We start from the raw sequence: 25,137 nt of genomic DNA on the forward strand, positions 1-25,137 counted from the left end.
TTTGTCTTTCACACTTTTTAATCTTTCGTATTTCTTATTTCTGTAATTCTCTTTCTATACTTTTTTCTTTTTTCTTTTTTTTTTGGTTAGTTTTGTTTTTATTGTTCTTTTTAAAAAAATTTTTTAATGAAGTTATTTCAGACAATCCTGGGTCCCCCTGGAGATGCCGTTGAGGTCTCGTCCCAGGGCCTGGAGGCTTTTAGGGACTGGATGGAGAGAATAGGCTTAAGTTGAATTCTAGTAGGCAGAAAACAAACGAATGGATCATTAAACACATCAACCCAGAATTCTCACTTGAGGCACAAATGACCAGTCTGCAATTATCCTACTTCGGACACATGATGCGAAAACCCAGCTCTCTGGAGAAGTCCATAATGCTGGGAAAGGTGGAAGGAAAGCGAAGAAGAGGATGACCAGCAGAAAGGTGGATGAGCTGAGTTACAGCTGTGACAGTTGCACCGTTGGAAGACTTGAAGGACCAGGTTGGGGACACATTTTCATGGAGAAAAGCTATCTAGGTCATCACCAAGAGTTGACACTGACATGATGACACCTAATCAATCATGACAGAGTTACTGTTTCTACACTCAGGTTCCTCCATGTTCTGTGTTGTCTCTGTCAAGGGTGGCATTGCCGCAAAGGAGTGGGCCTGTACTTGGGGGTCTTCCTGGACTTGCGGCTCCTGCTAGATCAGCAGGAAGATGCTGTAAGGGGCCCTTTGCCAAACTGGCCCAGTGTTGGGGCAGTAGCTGACTATGGTGGCTCACACCCTCATCCCTACATGCCTAGACTACTGCAATGTGCTTGACGTGAGCAGCCTTTCAAGACCACCCAGAGGCTTCAGTTGGTGCAGAATGAATGACCCGGGTGCTCACGGATGCACTAATTACACCTATTTTGCAGCCCCTGGATTGGCTTCCTATCAGCTTTGGAGGGCAATTGAAAGTGCTGGTTTAAACCTACCAAGTCCTTTATGGCTTGGCACCAGATTACCTTCTGGACCACATCTCCCCACTGGAATCAACCCAACCATTTCAATCATGCTGGGAGAAGCAGCTGGGAGGTCAGGTCTTTTTCTGCAATGACCTGGACCTTGGGAATGGCCTTTCCCCAAAAGTGTGTTTGGTCACCCTCCAGAAACTTCTTAAGATGAAGCTTCTCTGGAGGGTGTTTGGGGGTTAAATGTAGGTTGCAGGACCTCAAGGTTGTAATTGCACACGCTGATCATAATTTCTAGTGGCCAGGAGGGGGCAGTAGGAGATCCTCAGTAGTTCTCTACAGTGTCTTGCATCTTTCCTCCCTCCCTCTTCCTCTTTCCTTCTGACCTCCCTCCCTCCCTCCCTCTCTTTCTCTTTCCCTTCCCTTCCCTTCCCTTCCCTTCCCTTCCCTTCCCTTCCCTTCCTTCCTTCCTTCCTTCCTTCCATCCATCCATCCATCTCACTTTGTCATTAATGTGGGTCTGACTCCCTGTGAACGCATGGACAAATCTGCCCTATTTTGGCCTGTCCCCATGGAACTCCATAGCTCTTCCAACATCACTCCAATTATATCCCTAACCCCATCATCCACTGTATCCATTGCCTTCCCCTTTTATTGCCATCAACCTTGCCAAGCCAAGTTGCTTTTTGCATCCCGTGCCCAAAGTATGTGATTAAGGTGGCAGGTGTAAAAAGGGGCCAGGCTTTGATAGCATAGCTTCCACCAGCTTAAATTTTGGATATTTCCACCCAGTCCCGCAGCAGTGTTTCTCAATCTTATCAACTTTAAGATGTGTGGACTTCAACTCCCAGAATTCCCCAGCCAGCATGCTGGCTGGGGAATTCTGGGAGTTGAAGTCCACACATCTTAAAGTTGACAAGGTTGAGAAACACTGCCCCCAGCCCCTGCTGCCTCTGGCCTTAATATTGGCTGGGTGGCAAAACTGAGTGGAGGTAGCCAGTGAAATTGGGCATGTCTTCCTCTTCCCTCAGTTACCTCTCCTAGATCTCCTCCTAAAGTACAGATGGTAAGAGTTATCCTACGGCTGCACGTGGACTAAATAGCTGGATTCACACAAGCCACTGGACTGGACGAAAAGGGGGCTGGTTAGTTGGTAGCCCACAAACTTGAATAAAATTCTTCCATCCATCTAAAGAGGGAGACATTGGAAGATACTGAAAACCTGCACATCAAGCGTTCAGTCCGGGTTCCACAGGGTGCAACACCTATGATCTTATTCATCTTGGTTTGTTAAATGAGCCACAGTTGGTAAGCTTCCCATATAGTTAAGCAGTGAGGTCTATAGGAGGGGTCACAATGGGTCAGATGATGGATGGAACGTGGCGATGCGAGCCCTTCCCCTTTCCAACACACATTCAAAACCATTTTGATCCCTCCCACGGACCCTGCGGATGCTAAACTATAAATCGTGGGTTTGTGAAGTGCAGGTTCCTCCAGCATGCTAAGCCAGGACCCAGCAAAGTACAGTATATGACGGTGGGGCTTGTTCGGTTCTGCGCAGCTACGAATGCTCACTGATTGCAGGTTACAATTTCTCCCTCCTCCCACGTGTTTATTTGGGAAGGTGTCTCATCCTGGAATTGTAGGACTTCCTTCCGAGTAAATGCACACGAACTGGACTGAGATGAAACTCACTTAAATTGCTTCCTTGCATTGCCAGCTTCTTTACTCCTATACATCATCATCATCATCATCATCATCATCATCATCATCATCATCATCATTATTATGTCCTTTCTCGGCAGATTTTCAGCAAGACGGTGCTTGTCTTTATGCCCTGAAAAAGCCACCATCCTTCACCGCTGCATTTCTTCAAAGCTATCTGGGAGCAGGCCTGTTCCCCCCCCCCCCCCCAGTTAATTGGCAACTTTTTCCAGAGAAACTCCGGAAATAAAACTTGCTCCAGTTGTGGACTGATGCCCTATAGTGAAACTGTTTTTCACGTCTTGAAGGAATCACTTTGCTGCAAAACCTCAATCGCCCATCACTTTGATTTATGGCAGCCTTCCTGAAAGAGAATCTTTTACCTTCCATCGATAACCACCAGCATCAGTCCAAGGATCGCTGTGACAAAGTTCATCCCACAGCTTTGAAACAAAAGCAAAATAAATCTAACAGTGAATTCTTGAGAGTTTGGACAAAAGGGGGGAACAAAGGGACAAGCAAATAAAAGAATGCATTTTCCTCTGCGTGGAGTTGCCAACTGATCAGAGAAAAACTCGGAGGTTCGGTACCAGTCCTTTTAAGGGCAGTTTATGCTAAAAAAAAAAAAAAAAAGTAAAACTTTTAAATGACCTAGAAATAACTAGGAGGGTCGTGCACAGTCTTCTGGGACATTTGAAAGAAAGCCCTTCTTTGCGGTTTCATCCTAACGTAAGGTGGCCACCTTGTTTTTATGAAGGAAGCTAAGCCATCAAGGTATTTCATATTGTTCTTCTTTGGGCAAGCACGTGAAGGACTTGCTGGCCATCTCCTTTGGGCCTTTCCATCTTCTCTAGGGGTCTATGCAGAACCTCCCCCAGTTTTGGCAAGTGACATGCTTTAAAACCTCCATGCTTTGATGTAGAGCAGTGTTTTTCAACCTTGGGAACTTTAAGATGGGTGGACTTCAACTCCCAGAATTCCCCAGCCAGCCATGCTGGCTGGAGAATTCTGGGAGTTGAAGTCCACCCATCTTAAAGTTCCCAAGGTTGAAAAACACTGATGTAGAGAATCATGGTGCCTTCAACAAAGCTAGCTCTGGTCCCCTTGTGAAGGCCAATGACATCCTTTAAAGATTTGTGAATTTGATTGATGGCTCACTGCAGCATTTGGTCATTCTACCCCACTCTATTTATCTAGGTTTTTAGCGATTTAACTATTATAGCGGCACCATTGGAAGACTTGAAAGACCAGGTCAGGGAGAGATCATCATGGAGACCATCTACCTATGTGTTCACTAGCGGTCAAAAATGATCGATGACACATAATTTATCAGTCAATCAATCAGAGGCATGGACCCTTGGTCCTATTCCACGGCGTTGTTTTAAATATGTTGTTATGTTGAATGTTTCCTGGGCTGAGGTTAAGTTCTGGGGTAATTTTATCAGCCAGATTTGTAACGACTCTATGTTCTGTTTTGTACTGCATCTTTCTCGGGCTGTAAAGGAGATGGGGGAGGGATGTACTTTCAGACTTGCAAGATTGATGTCGGCGTCGCGGGGTTCAACCAGATAGGAATCACAACCAGATGAGATAATTCTACTTTATTGTAAAGCTACATTGACAGAATCTTGCAAGTCTGAAAGTATAATTAATCCCCCGTCTCCTTTACAGCCCGAGAAACTAGGGAGGGTCCCTTCTGAGCCTCTTTCTCCACCCATTATGCAGCTGTGGGCTACGCTCCCTCTTATCTGACCGTTCCCTTGGCAGTGTCTCTTGTCCCTGTCTCCCAAGGTCATTCCCATATGCCATCACATAAAGGGACCAGAGCAAATGTATATAAAAGTTTTCCCATTGCTACCTTAGTGGCCGACCCTTCTTTTTAGGAACAGAGGCTAGCACGAATTGCAGGGTCCAGCCTTCCTCATTCATCCTGCGGTAAAACTGTGTTTTGTGACTGGCCATTTTGAGACGGTGCTTGTGACGTGCTTTCCACGTTCCAACCATAGGCACTGCCCTGAAGTTTTGGTCGTCCTCTGCTTACATCAGGGTTTGGGTTAAGAATATTCTGCGACACCAGCTCTATACCTTCCCCTGTTTATCATCACAATGACCCTGACAGGTAGCCACAGCAGGAGGAGAGAGGTTTCATCCCAGATGAATGGCTTTGACTAATGTTGCTAAGCCAACGCTATGTATTTTTATTCTATTTTTACCAATCCAGGAAAGAGATCTATGGGTCACTGATGTGTTTCTCTCGGTCTGCAGTTGAAGCAAAAGATAAGGCGGCTGTTCAAACCAGAATAAACTCTACTTCCTGGTGTGCTACAAACCAAAGACTTAATAATGTTAACATTAGCCTGAAACTGCCTGGAAAATCCTACAGCACATTGACCTAAGTTGTGCAATTGTATTCCACCTTGATTTCTCACAGTGATATACGCACAGCCTCTTATGCAGCACATTTGAATATTCAAAATGCTTTTCTTCAGTAGCGTTACTTTTGAACAGGGAACTAAAACTGGTATCAGGCCTAAGGTTAATGAGTTCCTAGCCTCCACCCACGACACAAGGATTCCCTGCCCTATCGTATTTTTGCACCACAGCTCTCTTTGTGAATATATGATTTGCAATCTTAGACACATTTATAATGGTTATTTTTTTCCACATCCTCAAGGGACTTGCAGATGAACTTTTGCAAGAACCCCTTTTGTGGGGTTACACCATACACTGAACATAAACTACCTCCGTGTTTCTCAATCTTGGCAGTTTAAGGTGTGTGGACTTCAACTCCCAGCATTCCTCAGCCCGCCTGTTGGGAATTGGAAGTCCACAGCTGTCGGCTGGGGAATTCTGGGCGTTGAAGTCCACACAGCTTAACGTTGCCAAAATTGAGCACGCCGAACTAACCAAATCGGTTGGATTAAGCCACCTAACATCTCAGCAAGGCTCAGACATTGTACAAACGCAGCCAACGGATCTTTTAAACCTGGCTAAGTGGGTGGTGTGGAGGTAGCCCAAATGCGCGGAACAAGTTACTATCTTCCCCCCTTCTGTGTCTCTAGGGCAGCCTTCTACAATCTGACGCCCCTTGGATTTCCACCGCCATACGAGTCGAGCAAAGCGCGCTGCCCGGAGGAAGAAGCCCCGCCGCCCCTCTGTCTCGCTCAGCATCCTGGGCTGATGAGCTCGTAGTCCTGGCGAGCCCCTACGCTGGAGAATTGAAATTCCACCGCTGGACGGAGCGCCCGCTTGCAAGCCAAGACTACCGCTAAAACACCGAGCACAGCCACCCGGGAAGGCGTCCAGGCGACCTGCATTTATTCCGACGAACGAGCGCCTGGCAGATGCGCCCAGCCGCAAATCGCGCGCGTGCTTATTTCGCATCAGGGCCCTATCCCCGCCGGGCCGCCGCCGCCGCCGCCCCTCGCCGAAGGAAAGGTACGAGCCACCCGCGCTCCCACCGCACCTCACCGCACCCCCCCCCCGCGGGAGGCACGCGCAAGCGCGGGGTGCCGCCCCTCCCTCTGAGCGAAGCCCCTCCCCTTTAAAAATCCGGCGGTGGGGGGAGGCGGAGCGGAGCAGAGCCGAGAGCGGCTGCGGGAGCGCGAGGTGAGGCGCCGGCGGGGCTGAGCGCGGGGGGATCCCGGGGGAGCCTCGCGGCGGAGGGCGGGGAGCTGCGGCGGCCCCGGGGGCCGTGCTGCAGCCGGAGCTCCCTCCGGCGTTCCCCTCTTCTCCGCCCCGCTGCGGAGGAAGCGAGTTTAAAGCCGTGCCCGGGTGGGCTGGCCGGCCGGCCGGCCGGCGCGGAGCGTTCGTTTCCAGCCCTCCGCCCGGACCCCCGTGGGCGACCCCGAGATTTCCCCCACCGCCCTTCCTTGCTTGATTTTCCTTTGGCTTTTAATCCGGCGGGCGCGCGCAACGGCTCTCGTGTCCTTCTCCCTTTTCTTCCTTTGGGGCGCCTCCGCTCCGGGGGGGCAGGGTCGGCGTGCCGTGTGGGCGGCATCCCCACCGACCACGCCGGCTTGGCGAGAAGCCGCCTTCGGTGGCACGCGGGGCGTCCCCGCAGAGGAGGGCGATTGTAAGATTGCAGCCTGCAGGTGTGCGGGGTTGAGCCTGAAGAAGGGGGGGGGGGCTTGGGGAGAACCTCAAAAGAGACATCGGCTTCCTTAGTTACAGGAAAATGCATCCCTCTTTAGCTTGCCAGCACCCGCGGTTCCCTTTGCCCTACTTGGCATTCAAGTTACTAGTCCCTGTGGCAAAGGGGACCCGTTTGCCCTGAGCAGTGATGGCTGCAGCTGGGCTGCTCCAGAACAGCCTTGGACCTGTTCTTTAACACCAGCCTTGGGGCTCCAGATGGGAGGAAAACATGGAAGGGAACCACTCCTGCGCCTACGCCCGCCTCGGCTGGGTTGGGACTTTGCACTAACGATAAACTGGTTCACCCATCGCCCCGAGCCACATGCAGAGAACCAGAGCGTGGCTTGGCGTGATGTGTGAGTCCAGTTAGGGTGTCATGCTTTCTCTTGTGATATTAAACACGGGGATCGTCTGTAACTTCCCACTAAACAGCTTTGTAGCTCAGTTCCTCTTCTTAAAATGCCACCACTTTGTGGTTTCGTTTCTCTGCCCCTTCCCTAAAATCTCACCCCGTTGCTAGAACTCATGGGATGAAGCACGAAGGATGTAGATACAGATCAGAGAAAAGACACTGATTCAGCTCAATGCTGATTGGAAACCCCTTCTGGACTTTTTGCCTGAAACAGGAAAAAATGCAATTATGATATATGGATGTGATGATTAGAATGGATATTAGATGATAGAAAAAATGGAAGTTACGTTGTAGCCCTAGAGTAAGAGTTCAAATTTATATCTATAGCTGTTGTAAAAGAAAATCGGAAGTCATTTCTTTATCCTTCTTTTTTCTTTCTTTCTGCCCGTTTGGCTTGCTTCTTTCTTTCTTTCTTTCTTTCTTTCTTTCTTTCTTTCTTTCTTTCTTTCTTTCTTTCTTTCTTTCTTTCTTTCTTTCTTTCTTTCTTTCTTTCTTTCAAATATTAGCTCTTGTTTTTAATCTTTCTTGTTTAAACATTTAATAAAGCGATTATTTAAAAAAAGGATGTAGATACAGAGGAGACATTGGGAAGAGCTTTGTGGCAGTGAGAGCTGTCAATCATCGGAATGGGTTTCCTCATGGAGGGGTTTCTTCTCCTTCGCTGGAGGTTTTCCTCACAGAGGCTGGATAGTCCCCCATCAGGGATGGTGTCAGGAATCCTGCAGTGTGCAAGGGGTTGGACTTGATGACCTCTTATGTCCCTTCCGACTCTATGATTCTATGAGAGGTTGAAAGAGCTTACAAAAAGATGACAGTGAGGGGATAGGATGGTCCTTTCCAGGTATCCAAAAAGAAGGCCAGATTTTCTTTTCTTTCATGTCATCCTGCTTTCAGATTTAGGGAGGCAGATTCCAACAATGTTTAAAAAAAACTGAGCAAGAGGTGTGGTGGGCTTTCTGTAGATGTCTCCGGGCAGAGGCTGGACAGCTGTCTGACGGTCAGACTTTCATTTCGATCCCTGTTGAACCGGAGGGTGGGTTAAATGGCCTTCAGGGATCCTCCGGCCTTAGAATTCTACGCTTTGCAGGCGTGAAATCTCTTGTGGATGAAACATCTGCTTCTGCATCGTTCTACACCTCCCCGAAGCAGGTTGTGCAGTTGGCTGGTGGCATGACTCAGCTGTTGGCTTACTTTTCATTGCCTGTGTTCGGGTTGCCAAAACATCACCTCAGAATAGAGGCAAGTGCCCCTGAGCAAGTGCAGAGCGCATCCCTTCCCCGTACAGCTGCTGCAAAGGATGAGCTGCTGGCTTGTAAGGGTGTCCGTAACAAGTTTTGACCATCTTTTTTTCATATTTGTGGCAGGGAGTGTAAATATATGCAAAAAGCTTGGAGATTTCTTCCTGATACTGTGAGTCGCGATCTCTAACGCTCACGGTGGTGCAACAGAACCGCTAGAGTACTGAGATGAATTAATTAAAGGCAGCTAGAAATTCCTGGGTATTACCCAAACCTTCTCTGGGGGCAAATCTGCATTGGCTGATCTCAAAAGACTAAGCAAAATTAAATCTGATTAATGCTTGGATGAAAGACCACTAGGAAATGCCATTACTGTTGGATAGACTTCAACACCCTAGAAATAGATGAGGATAAATAAACAGAAAGTCTCCAGTAATCAAACCTGACTCAAGGAGTATTTATGAGGCCCCTGGGCTGACTTTTTCTAGGCTAGAAAGTGAAGTAGATTCAGCCAGGTTAGCATGGGATGGGAGACCATCAGGAAATCTAGCAGTTGGGCAGTTGAAAAAACATCCTGAGAGAAGATGGGGCAAACCACATCCATGTGGCTGCCGAGAGAACCCCATTTCTCCAATTCATGAAGTCCACCAGGAGTCAACCTCGGTTGAAGGTGACTGTGGAAATGGAGTTCATCTGCAAGATCTCTGAGGGCATAACTAGAAGACTCAGACCGCTTTTTTGGAAAGTTCAGGGTTGACAGTGGTGGGCGAAGTTGATCCCCCCAAAATGGGCCCCATGATACATTGCAGTTGCCTATCTTTTCATTCCCAGCGTTCGTAATTGTGAAAACAGCTGGAGAGCAAAGGAAGTGGGTAGAATTGGAGAAGTTAGAATGGAAGAACATTGGGGAGGGTGTTGCGGGCTCCATGTGTGAGCTGGTCATTGCTACAAGGAGAAAACAAAGTGTTGTGTAGGTTGGCTCATTTTCTTTGTAGCCTGACAGTGTGATGCTCAGAAATACATCAGCTTCCCTCAACTTGGCCCACTTCAGGTGTGGCTGGAGAAATCTGTGACTTGCAGTCCAACAGGTGTGGAGGGAACCAGGTTGTGGAAAGCTGTTCTGCCTTCTTTAAATAAAAGCTATTGAGCATCGGGGGCACGGTTAGAGTTTGGAGACGGAATCACTTGCAGGGAATGTAATGCAGAGGTTAAAGTCTAGGCGAACAAGGAAGTCGAAGAACGTTTTCTGGAATTTCCAGTTTAAAGGATCGCAGTTACTGGGCATAAATGAACACGGGCATTCAGAAAAAGGCGCCTCGGGACTGAGAACCAGTAACTGTTCCTGGAATGAAGCAGATTCATGTCTTAATGTTTGGGAAGAAACTGGAACTCCTTAACAGGGCATCGGATGTGCATTACGACAGTTCCTGGCATTTCCAGTTAAAATTACTTTGGGTGAAAAAGTTCACTCTGAGACTTAGAAAGGCAACTGCTGTCAGTGTTCCAAACATACCTGATTGGCCTTTGGTGACGTGGAAGCTGTGTTGGCCAGGGTTAGCCAAACATGGTTTACTGAAACAAGCCAGCTGTTACACAAGATACACACCAACCCAACTATATTTTGATGTGGTCTGTTCTTTGATGGCCTGATCCTGCACGCCTCTTTTTTTCTGAGGCTTCGATTGAAACAAACCAAGATACCACTATCCTAGCTTGCCAAGTCAGGATGAATCATTGAATGATGGTTCCATCAAAACAAGGGTGGGCGCGTCCAAATTCCTCCCGTGCAGCAAGAGGAAGGCTAAGCCAATGGATTGCATTGGGCTCGTCTGTGTCTGTGGGGAGTTGAGATGGGCGATTGTATCATGCGCACCCTGATGTCATTGGCGTGATGACATCATGGCTCATGATGTCACGGTGCACATGATTCTGGGCACCCGTGGCTAGATCTGGGAGGCACAGGATGGGGTTTACCCCCCTTGCCTATGGAATAATGGGTAGGAAAAGGCAGGATGTAAATTGGATAGTCGCTGAGTGACTTAAAGAAGATGGTTTCCTGTTTCTCAAGACTTGGCTTGATGAAACTGGGTTGGTGATTGAGCTAACCGTGGAGAATTGATGATGTAAAGCCAGAGTTGTTTGGAGAATGTGTGAGCCATGCCAAAACTTGGCTCAGGTGAAAGGTAAAAGTTCTGATCTGGGCTGGTTTAGAACTACATGCGCTGACATCTGGCTGCGCTGCTGCATTTTTCGGAGATGAAAGACAAAGTCCTGCTGGAAGGGGGCATATATCAATTAATAAAATAGGAATCGGACCAGCTATTCAAAAGCAAGAACCTGCCCTGATTAGTTGGACAAACAGGTTAGATTTTCAGCTGCCTTTTATCCTGGGTTTCACACGTCGCTCTAAACTATTGTGTGGCTTGTCTGATTTTGCCTGAGGATGTCATGTAGAGCTGGGACTTCCGGGGAAGAAATGGTGGACTGAAGATGGCTCCGCGGAAAGCAGAGCCAATGACCGCGGCAGAATGAAGATAATTTCTTCATTGATAATTTCTCTCTGGACAAGGAGAGGACTTGAGATTGCCCACAAGTGTTCCAGACAGCTGCTCCTCCTCACGACAAATCCTTAAAGCCTCATCATTTCAGTCCTTATGTCAGCAAAAGTCCATTAAGGGTTACCAGAGATGACAACTTATCTATTTTAACCTTGATCAAATAAACCAACTTTATATCCCTTCCTTTTCCAACAGGGTTAGTCTCCGTGGGGTTAGAGCTCTGGAGACAAGGGAATAGCCATCTTGCTCAAACCAGAGTCGGCACCTTCAAAAGGATGCTGGGTTCACATACTTCCTTTTCAAATCACTTTTGGAAATTGCTTATTAACTGCTTTTCAGCTAGGAGGAACTTTTGACAGGCTAGAAGAATGATATGGAGAAAGATGCTATACTGGACATACAAAAATAATGTGTTGTCTTAATAATTAAAAAGGATATACAAATAACAAACTAAAAGAGCGACCTGCCTAATTTTCCTGTATTGGATTTACAAAAGAGACTTGTTAAAGCTTTGAAGAATTTTGTGAGAAGGGACAAAGAAAAAATGAAAAGAAATCAAGTTCCACGAGATTATTTGGAGGGACTAAAGATTGTTAGAAGTAAAAGGAAGGAATATAAAGTTGGTTTATTTGATCAAGGTTAAAATAGATATGTTGTCATCTCTGGTAACTCTTAATGGACTTTTGCTGATTTCAGGACTGAAATGATGAAGCTTTAAGGATTTGTTTATAGATAAGAGATGGGATATGGGAAGAAGAGATCATTTGTTGTATTTTAAGAGGAGGTGATAAGTTATTAAAATTGTTTGTTCTTGTTGTGATGAAGGTTGGAAGTCCCTTCTTTCTTTATTTCTTTACTATATTCTTATTTTTCTTTCTTATTTTTCTTTTTCTTTTCTGCACCTTCTACTTTTTCTTTTTATTCTTTTCTTTTTAAATTTGTATTAGTTTTTATTGTTGTAATTGTAATCTTTAATAAAATTATTATATAAAAAAAGGATGTCATGTGGAGCCAGGTGCTGCAATTTGCAAACAGTGGTTTACAGTTCAGCATGTTGCACAAACCCAGCTATTGGGGTTTACAAGCTCTGGTTTATGTCTTTGCATGAACAACCTCATTCATACTGATTATTTGAATAAATCAGGATTGAGACAAGTCAAAACTAATTTTTCAAATCTGTGGTTTTTTAAATAGAAAAAAGTCAGCTAACATATTTCTCTTTATATATCAAACTCAATGATAGTTTGTTGACTGTACACTGATTTTTTCACCCGAAGTCAAGTAGTCCTTGATTTGGCTGAAAAGTTTGCTTCTCTTAGTAAAAGACTAGATCAGCTTTTTCTTCCCCCTGTGTAGATCAAATCCAAGCATTATAGAAATGACTCCACAGATCAGTTGTGTGTTTTATGGCTGTGGCAGGTGATTAATATTTATGACTCTAGTAATAGAACAGCACAGACATTTATTGTTCCAGCTTATGAGAGAACGTTGTTCTGTGCAGTAAAGGTAGTTCTCGATTTAGGACCATTCGTTTAGTGGCTGTTCAAAGTTACTACGGTGCTGAATGAATGGTGGCTACCACTGGTTCTCGGAGTTACGGCCATCCCAGCACCCTTGTCACGTCATCGTGATCTGGGCACTTGGCAACCCATTCACTCTTATGATGGTTGCCAAGCACCCTGCGATCATGTGATCGCCATTTGCAAGCTTCCCTACTGGCTTCCCCAGAAAGTCAAAAGAGAAGCCAGCAGGGAAGGTCGCAAGTCACTGGGGTAAGTCCCCCCCACCCCGGCACCCTTCCCAGCCCCTTTCTGCTTGTACTGCACTGGCCATTCATGTACCCTCCCTGATCCTCCCCGCACCTTCCTTGCACCCTCGCAACTCTCATGCACCCTTCCCAACCCACCCATGTCTCCATTGCACCCTCGTGCACCCCCGCACACCCCCTCGCTCCCTTCCCCACCCAGCAGCAGCCACTTACCTGCCAGCCAGCCTGGGACTTGCAACTTCCTGCTGGCTTCCCCACTGACTTTAGCTGTGGGAAGCCAGCAGAAATTTGCCTCACCTAACAACCATGGGATTCAGTTAATGACGGCAACCGGGTCTGCAGGGATTGCCGTTGCTAAGGGATGTGGTTGTAAAGCGATGGAAATTCTGGTCCCAATTGCTGTCATAAGTCGAGGACTACCTATACTGTAGTTGCTAACCCTTGCTTGTGAAACATGCTCAGGAACTTGGATTGCAACAGAGAGCAATTCAGCCACAGGGAAAGGCCTAACAGGAGCGCAAAAGGGGAGAAAGGTGTGCCCCCCTCCCTGTGTGTTGAACTTCCTGTGAGCTGCAACTGTGGTAACCAACGAGGAACAATGAGTTTGATGTCCTGCAACATCTAAAAGGCCACATGTTGTCTGTACTTGGGCTGGATTCAGACTAAGCCAGATTTTTATAACTCTGCTTTGTTGAATAAGCCACAGTTGACTGGGTTCATGCATTGCATAAGCCATAAGCCAGACTTCTGAAGCCACAAGAGGCCGGTGTGCACAGCCCTTGGAACCAAAACAAAACCAACCCAAATGTATGAATCCCCCGATTCATGCTGCAACCCCTCTTGCTTTGAACCCCTCATTTTCAAAAGCAGTAAGTGGGGGGAGGCATGTTCATCCTCAAGGGGGGGCATCATTGCATGATGATGTCATGACCCGTGTGACATCATTGAAGTCCTTACCAGATGTTTTGAGAGGCTGCATTTTGCTGGTAACAAACGAAATCAACCTGAAAGGACAATGCTGGTCTTCACCGAGATAATGTTATTTTTGAGTCGATCCGAAGAGGGCCTGCATGCAGAGTTTCTTCCTTGAAATTTCTCTGGGCTGAGTTGATTGGTAATAACAAGGTTCACACATTAGGCTAAGATATGTTGGTTTGATTTGGAGTTGAGCCCAGCCATTCTGGTTTAGAGACCAGGGCTTATGCCTTAACAGGATTCACACAACATTCATAAACAGGTCAGTTTGACCTAAATAGTTTCACATGCTTCATTAGTTTTAATCTTTGTTCATTGGACAGATGGCTTAGCATATTGTCTGAACTCAAGTCTTTTGATTTGTCATTCTGGAAATCCAGACGATGGATTAATTCAGTAACCAATTTAAGTGTGTTGTGCGAATGCTGCAAGTATGTGACCGGACTGAGCCTTGCTAAGTCGTGATTTAGTCAGTGACCCATGGTTGTAGAAACCCCAGTTGGCCTGATCCACACATTATGTTAAGCCAAACAGGCCACCTTTGGGCTTTGCGCGCTGTGTGAATTAACCTCAGCGTCAAGCTCTCCCATTCCTGCTTTTTCATCATGAGCATTTTAAAGAATCAGGAGGTTGTGAGATCGAGTAATATTTTTGGTTTATCTACTTCCTTGTGCTTGAAAACTGAGTGATGAGAGTTTGCTCCATTAACCTGGAACCACCCCAAATACCTTTGTGTTCTTTTCTAACAGAGTTTCTCTTGAACAGGTGGAAGAAGGCTTTGATTCACTGTTTTCTTATTTGCAGTGCTTTTCAAAGTAGGAAGAAGGAAAAAGATCTGTGTGCCTCACCTTTGTTGACATGTGTTTACTCCATAGATGGAGGCACACAGATATTCTCTTCTCCCTACAATCTTTTTTTCCCCAAGTCATTGTTTTATAAGATGCATTATAAGATGCAACATTGTTTTTCAAGATGCATTATAAGATGCAACATTGTTTTCAAGATGCATTATAAGATGCAACATTGTTTTCAAGATGCATTATAAGATGCAACATTGTTTTCAAGATGCATTATAAGATGCAACATTGTTTTCAAGATGCATTATAAGATGCAACATTGTTTTCAAGATGCATTATAAGATGTAACATTGTTTTCAAGATGCATTATAAGATGCAACATTGTTTTTCAAGATGCATTATAAGATGCAACATTGTTTTCAAGATGGATTATAAGATGCAACATTGTTTTTAAGATGCATTATAAGATGCAACATTGTTTTTCAAGATGCATTATAAGATGCAACATTGTTTTAAAGATGCATTATAAGATGTTTTATAAGATGCATTATAAGATGCAAATAATACATTACAAAATGCAGATTTCTCTCTGTAATCTTGACTCAACTGGAGAGATTTTTTGGAGTCCCTTTCTCGGATGGAGCAATACCATTTCAGCAAACTGCTGAACACGCGATGTGTGCTGGACTAGGAGGAAGAAATGGAGCCCCAGCGTTTCAGAAACCCGTGGGGCAAGAGGGATTTGCAGACAAAGCTATTTTATTTTATTAGCTCTAGTATTTATTTTACAATATTTAGTAATCGAAACAGGCTCTGGGCGGAGTGCCACCCAAGTCAAACAGGGAAAAGACACTAAAAAGCATAGCAAAAGTCAGCAATAGAAATGTAGACATTGTAGGAGGAGAGCTGTGTTTGTCTACGATAGCTCAGAATCAGGAGTCTGGAAGACCTTTTCCGACTAACACATTTTACTAAAAAGCATAAGTTTTGGTGGGCTGCATCTCCCTTTGTCAAATGCACGGAGAGGCTAGAGCAGTGTTTTTCAAATTTGGCAACTTTTAAAATGTGTGGACTTCAACTCCCAGAATCCCCCTCTTCCTCTAGGCATCAGGACATTAGCAAGAGCTCTGGCGTGGGTTTATGGGTCTTGTAGTTTTACATTTTATTGCATTTTCCATTGGTTTTCTGCTTTAACAAACTTCTCTGTTTTTATTTTGTCTGCTGCTCAGCATTTCTGGGATAGATGGGCGGCCGTATCAACGGAATTAATAAATGAATAATAAAGTTTGTGCCCAGGGCAGGACTTGAACTCATGATCTCCCAGCTTTTAGTCCAGTATCTTTAACTACTCATAGAGCTCCTATGAGCAGCTCAAAGCGATGCTATCGATGTCATGCGCCACTTTCCAGCATGTTGAGAGGACACATAACAAGAGCCAATGTGGTGCAGAGGTTAAGGTGTCAGATTGGCAGTGGGGGGACCTGGGTTCAAGTCCTCCCCTCAGACACAGAGGTTTGCAGGGTGACTTAGAAGCAATCGTTTGCTTTCTCCCCAACCCGTCTCACAAAGGTTATGGGAAATAGGAGAGGAGGGAGCTCTGTGTACACCAACTTCAGGTCCTGAAGGAAAGGCGAGGCACACATTAAGTAAATCAAACTATTTGCCAGAGGAGTGGAGTTTGTTAAAGCAGAGGAGGCACATCTACCTCATTTGCAAGAGTTAGAACAGTGTTTCTCGACCTTGGCAACTTTCAGATGGGTGGACTTCAACTCCCAGAATTCCCCAGCCAGCATGCTGGCTGGGGAATTCTGGGAGTTGAAGTCCACCCATCTGAAAGTTGCCAAGGTCGAGAAACACTGAGCTATAGTAACAGAATTGTGCAAATCTGAGTGTGTTCCCTTTCCTTCCTCTTTTATCTTCGTAAGAATTGGGGGGCTGGTGGAATGAGGTGTTTTCACAAACTCCTTTCCTGCTCTAGGCTCAAGTCCCGTTTATCTGATTGTTGCCTTCGTAATGGATCTTCCTTCTTTCCTTCAAGGCCATCCTCATTCTCCCCTGCAATCTCAGGATTTTGGGAGGTTTGTCACCTGGCAATCATTCCCTAAAGGGGATGCTGGAATCTTTAGCTGTCCAAACCAGATTGATGAGTTTAGTCTTAGCATGACCCAATTTTTTTTTTAGATTAAACATGACTTAGAAAATATTGGCCTTCTCCACCCATTTGACATGGGAATAGTCATGCTGTAGGCGTGGTGTTAAAAGACAGTAATGTGTTTCAGTGGTGCTGGGATGTGGTGGAAGCAGATAAGCCCTAGATTACAGGTAGTCCCTGGGTTAAGAACACCCGGTTACGGATGACCCATAGTTAAGAACGGAGCCTATTGTAGCAAAATTCGAGGTAAATACACAATGGTTCGAGTTCATTATGCAATGCTACTTATACAGTGTTATACAATAATACGGTTCCGGCTTATGTACAAATTTGACTTAAGGTCAGATCTTGGGAATGGAACTCGTTCTTAACCTGGAGACTACCTGTATGTAGAACTGATGGAGACACTCCAGTTTCACTTCTCTCCCACCCCTGGGGTGAATGTGATGATCTCCCCAGGGCTGGAGAAAGTTTCCATGTCCTTGTGATGCCATTGGCTGCTGAGAAAAAGTAATCAATCAGGAAGCCTTTGGCTCAGATCCAAGAAGCCTTTTTAATTAAATCAAGAGAAAAGGAAGAGAATTAAAGCTCAAGGACAATCGCTAGATCTTCTTTGGAGAGATTGCATGAAGCAGAAGGTCTTCACATCAAGGTTACCTTTGGGTTCAGTGGTCTCTCTGTCTGTCTTGGTGGTACAGAAGAAGATCTAGCCCAGCCGTCCTGGTGCCTTTGAGAAGCTTGCAAACATGGAGCAGAGGGCAAAGGTTCTTCCAGAAATTAGAATAATGGTTCTTAAACTCGGGTTAATTTGGGCATATCCTGAGAGTCACAGAACCATTTGTAATTGCTCGTTTGTGAGTCAAGGATCCAGGTTGGGACAATCACTGCCAAGATCTTTGTGCAAAGCAACAGAGTCTGGCTTTTTTGTGGGGATAATGACATTATTCAGGACGGGAAAAGGGGTAATGCAGTGTTTCTCAACCTTGGCCACTTGAAGATGTGTGGACTTCAACTCCCAGAATTCCCCAGCCAGCATGGCTGGCTGGGGAATTCTGGGAGTTGAAGTCCACACATCTTCAAGTGGCCAAGGTTGAGAAACACTGGGGTAATGGGATTAAACAGTTTAAGAACCACTGAACTAGAAGGATTGGAAAAGGCCTCTTAAAAATCAGATTCTAGCTGCTGATCTTTAAGATTGCTGTCTGTCTTCCTCCTCTCCTTCCTCCTGCCGCTTGGCAGCTATCGATGCGATTTGTTCTTCGGGAGTTTCTGTTCCAAAGAAGGACAATGTTCTTTGTGCCAAACCATGTATCTAGATTTTTCAGCCATCGTCTTCAGTGCTCTGTTCGCCTTGAATCTTTTCTCATTTCTTACATCGATGCTGTACTTAGTATTTCACCCTGCGGATTGTGGATCCGAAATATTCCAAGTGTCTTTATTTAATGGCATTCACATCTTCTCTTTAAGATATGGGGCCTGCCATTCAACACTAAAAAGGATGGTTATCCCCAAATCCTCTGAATTTGCCCAGGACACTTTTCAAACCACCTGTACAGGTGGCAGATCTCTGCACCCAGTGGCAGTAAATCAAATCATTTTACTCTGCTTTGTGTAAAGCTTTGTGTATCTGTTTTAGCTTTCCTTTTTTGCTTCTGTCATTTTGCCTCGTTGCAGGTTGTGATTCCCCTATGAACGTGTCTAGGGAACCAGCAAGAAACGGATGTCCTTTTCTTGAAAGGGACGTTCCGTCGGCCAACAATTGAGGTTGTTGGACTAGATCCAGGATGGAGAGGAGCAGATTAGAAATTACTGGAAGTTCTCAGAATGCTCTTTGTTAAATCAGGAAGCGTTGCTGATTCCAGATTCTAGAACAGCAGCTGTTAAGTTTTCCTTCTTTCTTTTTCTTCTCCTGAATTAGTTTGCTGGAAAAGAGCACCCTGGCTGCATTCACACAACAAAATTAATCATGTAAAGACTAACATTTGCACCACTTGCTCAGTTCATTTAAACCTTGGTGGCCAAGTTTTTTGTGGAAATCCAGGGAAATGCAATGATCAGTTTAAGTGTCTGATGCAAAGGCAGCTGTGCGTGTGTTAGGGCTAGACCCTTTTAGGTGACCCCAGTTCCTGAGTGAGAGCAAGCTTCAGAGAAGACCTTTTCTTCGTTGTTAATATGTCTGTCTCCTGAACCATTACTGATAACTTGCTCCTTTTAATATTTTCAACCGCTAAAGTTCTGCCGTTCTCCAGACCATACTCTTAAATCTGGCCTGTGCCCAGAACTTAATGGATGTGTGAATGCTATGTTGAGGGGAAAATGCCCGATTGAGTAAGGAACCAAAGCATTTGGAGAGAGATGCAGCCAAGTATTCTCTATTGGTGTGCACCACTACAGTGATCGCTGGGTTCCTTGCCAAAGGAGCACAGAAGAACCCCGAAACCCACAAGGTCACAGGTTATATACCCTCTGAAATGATACGTAAGAATTACAAAGGCAGTGTAAATTATAGCAGGAACGTTATAGATGGAATGTAGCATTTGGTACGAACATTGAGTGACCCAATGCCTCTAAATTCCATGTTTCTAAGGAGGCTCCAAGCCCCCTCTTTCTACTGATACTAATACCTTCCAACATAAACAATGTCCTACATTATGACTTTCCTTTCCTACCAAGGAAAAGACGACAACCTGGTTTCTGTTATCTGGGTCCCTCCCCTCCAGGGTCATCAGGCAAGGCCTGTTCCTTCCGCAGTGCAGTTCACAATCCCTCACGACAATCATGTACTGTATGTAAGAATAGAACATTATTGGTCCCCCTCCAGCCAAATCAGAGAAACCACAGGAAGTGATATTTAAGAACAGTATAAAATTTGGAGAGCATTTGGAATGTAGATATTGTTTGGTGGCTGAAGGTGTGGTTTACACAACCGTAGAGGTGTGTATAGTGAGAAATCTGACCCCCCCCCCCGCAAAGGTTTCCTGAGTCGCCCCAGGAATATTTCTTCTGCCAGTGGGCAAAATGCCTGCGTTCGTGCATGCTTAAGCAAGTTAGAGAAAGATCTCACAGCTGCATCTTCACAGTTAGCTTGGCTCATTTGAATCTTGGTTAGGTGTATTTTGTGGCTTCACGCACTGCACGAACCCAGCCGTTTGGTAATTTACGGTTCAGGGTATTGTGCAAATCCAGAAAATGGGTTAGTGCCGTAAGCAAGGTAATGCTGTGTTTTGAGAACTACCAAGCAGATGAGCTTGACAGGTTTAAAGAAGAGAGAGGATGTTACCTTCCCAAGGAGAACTAGACATGGTTGGATATTTGCTTGCTTAGTTGCAGTGGGAATGACAAAGAATACATGCATGAAAGAATGAGGAAACGCTCTCCCTCTTCATTTTTGCTGGAGGCTTTTTTGAGGTTTAACAGTAGTGAGGAGTTGCTGGTACTTAAGAAGTTGGCATTGATCACTGCAGCTAAAAATTAATGACTTTATTTTGCCAGCACATGGAGCAGTGCTAACAATTCTGCCCTCCCAGATGTTTGCTCAGTGGAAGCCATCCTTTGAACTCATCGCTGACCAGAGGCCAGTCTGGCAGCCAAAATCTTCCAGTCTTAGGTCAGCCTTCTCCCAGGCTGGTTCCTCCAGCTGTCATCCCAGCATCCCTGGGCCTCTTGGCCAGATCCTGTAAACTCCTGACTTGCATAGCAAAGCAAGTCATACTTGACCTTTCATTGGTGTCTGAAGCCATCTTAACCGGGTCTCTCGTGGATGGGCATGGTCTTCCCCAACCTGTCATCTTCTAGGTGTGCCCAGAGTGCAACGTCCAAGGCTGGATCGGGGCTTTTGTCTGTTGCACGTGAGCCCTCTTGTTGAAGTTCTGGCTTCTGTTCTTCTAGGGGTGGCCGGAAAGGATGTTCTCATCAGTGAAGCCATATGAAAATCAGCGGTACTCTGCTTTGAAGAAGGACTGTCAGAGGAGGAAAGTCCTGTTTGAAGATCCGCTGTTTCCAGCCAATGATGATTCACTCTTCTACAAGTCCCAGATTCAGGGGATCCAGTGGAAGCGACCCAAAGTAAGGCCTGAACTGTAGGGAGATGGATCCTGAAATGTGTTGGGGTTCTTGATATCAGAGATGAACTTGAAGGTCCCTGCTGTGGTTGATGTGATAGTGCCATGGACACATTTGAACTTGTCTCTCTCTCTCTCTCTCTTCCTTCAGCCTTATTTCTGATTCCCAAATTAAAGGGGCCTGATCATATTCATTTTCATTTCCCAAACCAGCACAAGATCTATAAAACACCTTTTGCCCATACTGTTCCTCTGCTGCACCTTGGGTAGGGGGAGGACTGTTTTGGTAGAATAGCTTTTCCCGGTCTGGGATCTTTCAGATGGATCACAATGGCAACACCCAGGATTCCCCAGCCATCAGACTGGCTAAGAATTCTGGGAGATGGAATCCTTCACATCTGGAGGATTGAAGAAGGCTGATAGAAACAACCAGTTCTGGAGATTCAGCAGATGTTTTATAAGACCTTCTTAGAAGGCTCTCCAAATCTGCTGCACTTTTCAAAATGTGCCTGGATTATGGTGTAGAAAAGGTGGTTTATATCCAAGTCTGGAAAGTGATTCTTTTTCAGCTGCAAGGATAATGTCATTCGTTTGAAATACTGGCAGTCCGAATTAGATCACTCTGTTAGGGAGAACTTTGCATTGTTCTAAGTGGTGGAACTTCTGCATTTAAATCCAGAATTCTGGAACTTTGGTTGTTTTAGCAAGCGAGTCAAAATCATCCCAGTGCCAAGTGTACCAGAAGCAGGAATGAAAATGCATTCAGAATAGCGGTATAAAGGTCCAAAATCAAAAATCCCTATTTTATAACTAGGAACCTGTGAGGCTAGTTGGTGCATCTTCAGGTGAGAATATACCTCATGTTAGTCCATTTTATTAATCCAGTTCTTTTTATGAAATATAAGAATTTGACACAATCCTCAAGGATATCAAGGCAAACCGGAATGGTTTAAGAGGGCTTTTGATTTATAAATGTCCCCGTTGATTTTTATTGCATTTTGATTGGTCATTTTATGATTTTATGGGTGATTTAATTTAAGGGGTTTGTTTGCTGATACACCATTTTACTTACACATGGTGGACATTTATTGTTGAGACTGTAACCTACTGGGATCAATGCATCAGGCAGAACATTGAGCAAACAAATTAAAAAAAAAAACTTAATTCCAAGGGTAAACATTGACTATTCACTTTTAGGTAAGCATTTATTTGTTTTAGCTTTGTCATCCGCCCAAACGTATACTGGATAGGTACGACAAAGTCCAAAAACGGGCACTAAAAACATATATGGATAATAAAAATCCACAATCAAAATATAATTAAAATAAAACATCTGTCCTGTAATTTCCATAAGTGTAAGTGATTCTGGAAATTCTAGTCCAACTGGGTTGGCAGTCATGATTTTACAACAGAGACTGCTCTGTGTTCTGGACAAAAGAGAAATAACGTTACTTTGATCTGGTCTAAGTGGTGTGATAAACCTGGGGAACACCACTTTTTCTAATCCAATTAGCAACCATGGATGTTCTTGATTCTACATAGAGCAGTTGAGCAGTTGAAGGAGATAAAGTGGTTGCTTGACTCACTCATTCTATCATCTATCTATCTATCTATCTATCTATCTATCTATCTATCTATCTATCTATCTATCTATCTATCAGTCAAATGTATATGGCTGCCCACCTCACAAGAAGTGACTCTGGGTGGCTGTGAGCTAGAGATATAAAAGATACATGTATTAAAATGGAAAGTACATAAAAAACAAGAGTCTAGAAGAATCTAAAAGAAGGAGTAGGAGCATTAGATGGGTGTAGGGGAGCATAAACATTTACTCTGTGGAAGACTCTATCAAATTACAGAGCACTCTAATGTGGTGAATTAGGTTCTCATTAAGTCTAGTTTACTCTGGTTTCTGTCCAGATCGTACAAATCTTCTTCAAATATCAGTGGCAAGAGAGCAATAGGTGGAGATGGTTATATCTCCATGTACTGCTTGTGAGCACACCGGAAGCATCTGGTTGGTCCACTAGATTGCTGATGGATTTCAGCCTGATCCAGCAGAGCTGTTCTTAAAAAAAAATGGTGATGGCCATTAACCTGGATGGCTTTCAGAGGGGGTTGGAGAAATTCACAGGGGACAGATCTGTGGAGATCTATCAATCCGGAAGATGCAATGTGACCTGTGGCTAAAGGCAGTCAGCCTCCAAACATGCAGGAAATAATGTTGGAGGGAGATAGGTTTCCTTCTCCTGCTTACAGACACCCTAGATGTTTGTGCTCATTCTGGGGAGGTCACAGAAGAGATGCTGGTGGACCACCATTTGATAGGGCTTATCGAGAATCTTCTTTTTCTGATATGAGCCCTCTGGGCTCCAGAGATAGGGGAGGAATAGTTATGAGACCTCCATTCCAGCCTTGGTTATCTTCTTCCTGTTGCAAACCACTGCAGCTCCATGATCAACTTGCTGTTCTCTTCAGCATGCAATCTGCAAAGTGGGCACCATGTTACCCCCCTAGGAACGGGGTCCTAAATGCAGCAGAAACCATGCACGCCCTACTGAAACTTTCTGCATTGGGGGAGTTTCCATCTGGCCCCGCCTGTCCTTGATATTGTCATAGCTATTAATAATAGGAGCTCATTCGCAGATGCTGGCTGTTTTTCAAACCTAATGGAAGGACTACCTCTCCTCCTACAATGGGGCCTGTGTTCTCCTTGGGAATCTCCAAGCCTCTTAATGCATGGATTTCACAGCTGGAGTTGCTGCATTTTTTTTTTTCAAAGAACGATGCAATTGTCCATTTGAAAAGAGAAATTTCTCCCCTCCCCTGCCTCGCTCAGCTGCAGTGTTTCCAGACAAAAATCGTTTGAATTTCAGAGAGCACAACGTAGTCATTGTCTGCCTTTGGTGGAGAAAGGGCTGAGGGAAGAGAAGGCCCCCTGTGAACAGAATATAGTTGGATGTCAGTTTTAATTTAAGGAGTTAGTGCATCATTGCTATAGAGAAGGGCTTTCTTCCTGATGTTTTTTTTTATTAGAGATTTTATTAGAGCTTTTTCCCCTATCCTCCCAACCAGATGCCTTCTCAGAATCTGGAAAACATCAGCCTCAACTAAAGGGCCATTGGTTGGGAAATGATTATCATTTTACAAGATCATTTTGCATCGCTTTAGGTCCCCAAAGGGATAGAGAAAAATTTGGGAAGGAGTTCAGAAGAAAGGCCATGGAGACTTTGCTTTGTCCTGCTCGTCCTGGTTCACACACCAAATTACACAACCCCACTGGAAGCTAGTTGAGTGAGCCCAGCCATTCGCTATGACGGTTAGCCAGGCCCACGTGTAGTTAATTCATTGTAACTACAGTTCTGAAAAACGCCAGATGAAGGGGAAGCTGGCTTGGCAGATAAGTAGATAAGGAGGGACTTATCTGTGTTAGTCCAGAAGTAGCTGTCAAGATGCTCTACCCTGTACTAGACCTTCTTGTTCTTATATTTTTCTGATGCAAGGCTTCATTTCCCAGAATGGCTCCATAAGAAATGCTAGAAATTTTTTTAAAAAAACATTTATTTGCAGAGGGGGGAGGGAGGGAGGGAGGAGGAAGAAGGAAAGGAAGGGAGGAACGGAGGAGAAAGAAGGGAAGGAAGGAAAAAAGGAGGGAGGGAGGGAGGAGAAAGAAGGGAAGGAAGGAAAAAAGGGAAGGGAGGGAGGAGAAAGAAGGGAAGGAAGGAAAAAGGGAGGGAGGGAGGAGAAAGAAGGGAAGGAAGGAGAAAAGGGGAGGGGAGGGGGAGGAGGAAGAAGGGAAGGAAGGAAAAAAGGGAAGGGAGGGAGGGAGGAGAAAGAAGGGAAGGAAGGAAAAAGGGGAGGGAGGAAGAAGGGAAGGAAGGAAAAAAGGGAAGGGAGGGAGGGAGGAGAAGGAAGGGAAGGAAGGAAAAAAGGGGAGGGAGGGAGGAGAAAGGGAAGGAAGGGAAGGGAGGGAGAGAGGGAAACAAGGAAGGAGTCTACTGTATTGTACTTCTTAAGTAGAAAAGTAGGGTAATGTAAAATAGAGGTAGAGTCAAATAGATTTCTAGAGTAAAAAAGATGTGTGGTAAAGCAGAAGAGAAGTAGAAGAGAAGGAGCTGGAACCGGGGCAGGGAACCAGCCAAACTGGGCCAATAAACCAGGGGTGGCTTTGAGAAGCACCTGGCTTGCTCCAGAGAGCTGGGGAATGGCCTTTTTGGCTCCCTGAGCATCCTTAGCAGATGCTCGGAGGATTCTGGCACAGGGACAGGAGCCGTTTGCTGTAAACAGCTGCCGGGAGTGCAGTCCGAAGGCTCCGCGCTGGAAGAGTCCAAACAAGGAAATGCAGGGCTGAGTGAAAAGCAGCCCAGGAACTGTTGAACAGTTTGCAATCGACGGACGA

The 25,137-nt window shown here is 45.2% G+C and overlaps 1 protein-coding gene across 2 annotated transcripts in view; it reads left to right on the forward strand.

Annotated features, from left to right (window-relative positions):
* Positions 1–5,895: 5,895 nt before the first annotated feature.
* CAPN5 (calpain 5) overlaps positions 5,896–25,137 on the forward strand; it is a 68,124-nt gene continuing 48,882 nt past the window's right edge. The window contains exons 1-2 of one of the 2 annotated variants that reach the window (XM_088140474.1): positions 5,896–6,081; positions 20,566–20,742. In XM_088140474.1, coding sequence (XP_087996600.1) covers positions 20,581–20,742 — 162 coding nt within the window. In that variant the 5' untranslated portion in view covers positions 5,896–6,081; positions 20,566–20,580. Of the gene's footprint in view, positions 6,082–6,209; positions 6,253–20,565; positions 20,743–25,137 lie in introns of those variants that run through there. The other variant, XM_088140473.1, reaches the window with a different exon arrangement.

Source organism: Python bivittatus, unplaced genomic scaffold, assembly GCF_059951505.1.
Source record: "Python bivittatus isolate LINGU-HERP-01145 unplaced genomic scaffold, Pbiv_v1 ctg000340_np1212, whole genome shotgun sequence".
Classification (NCBI taxonomy): Eukaryota; Metazoa; Chordata; class Lepidosauria; order Squamata; family Pythonidae; genus Python; species Python bivittatus.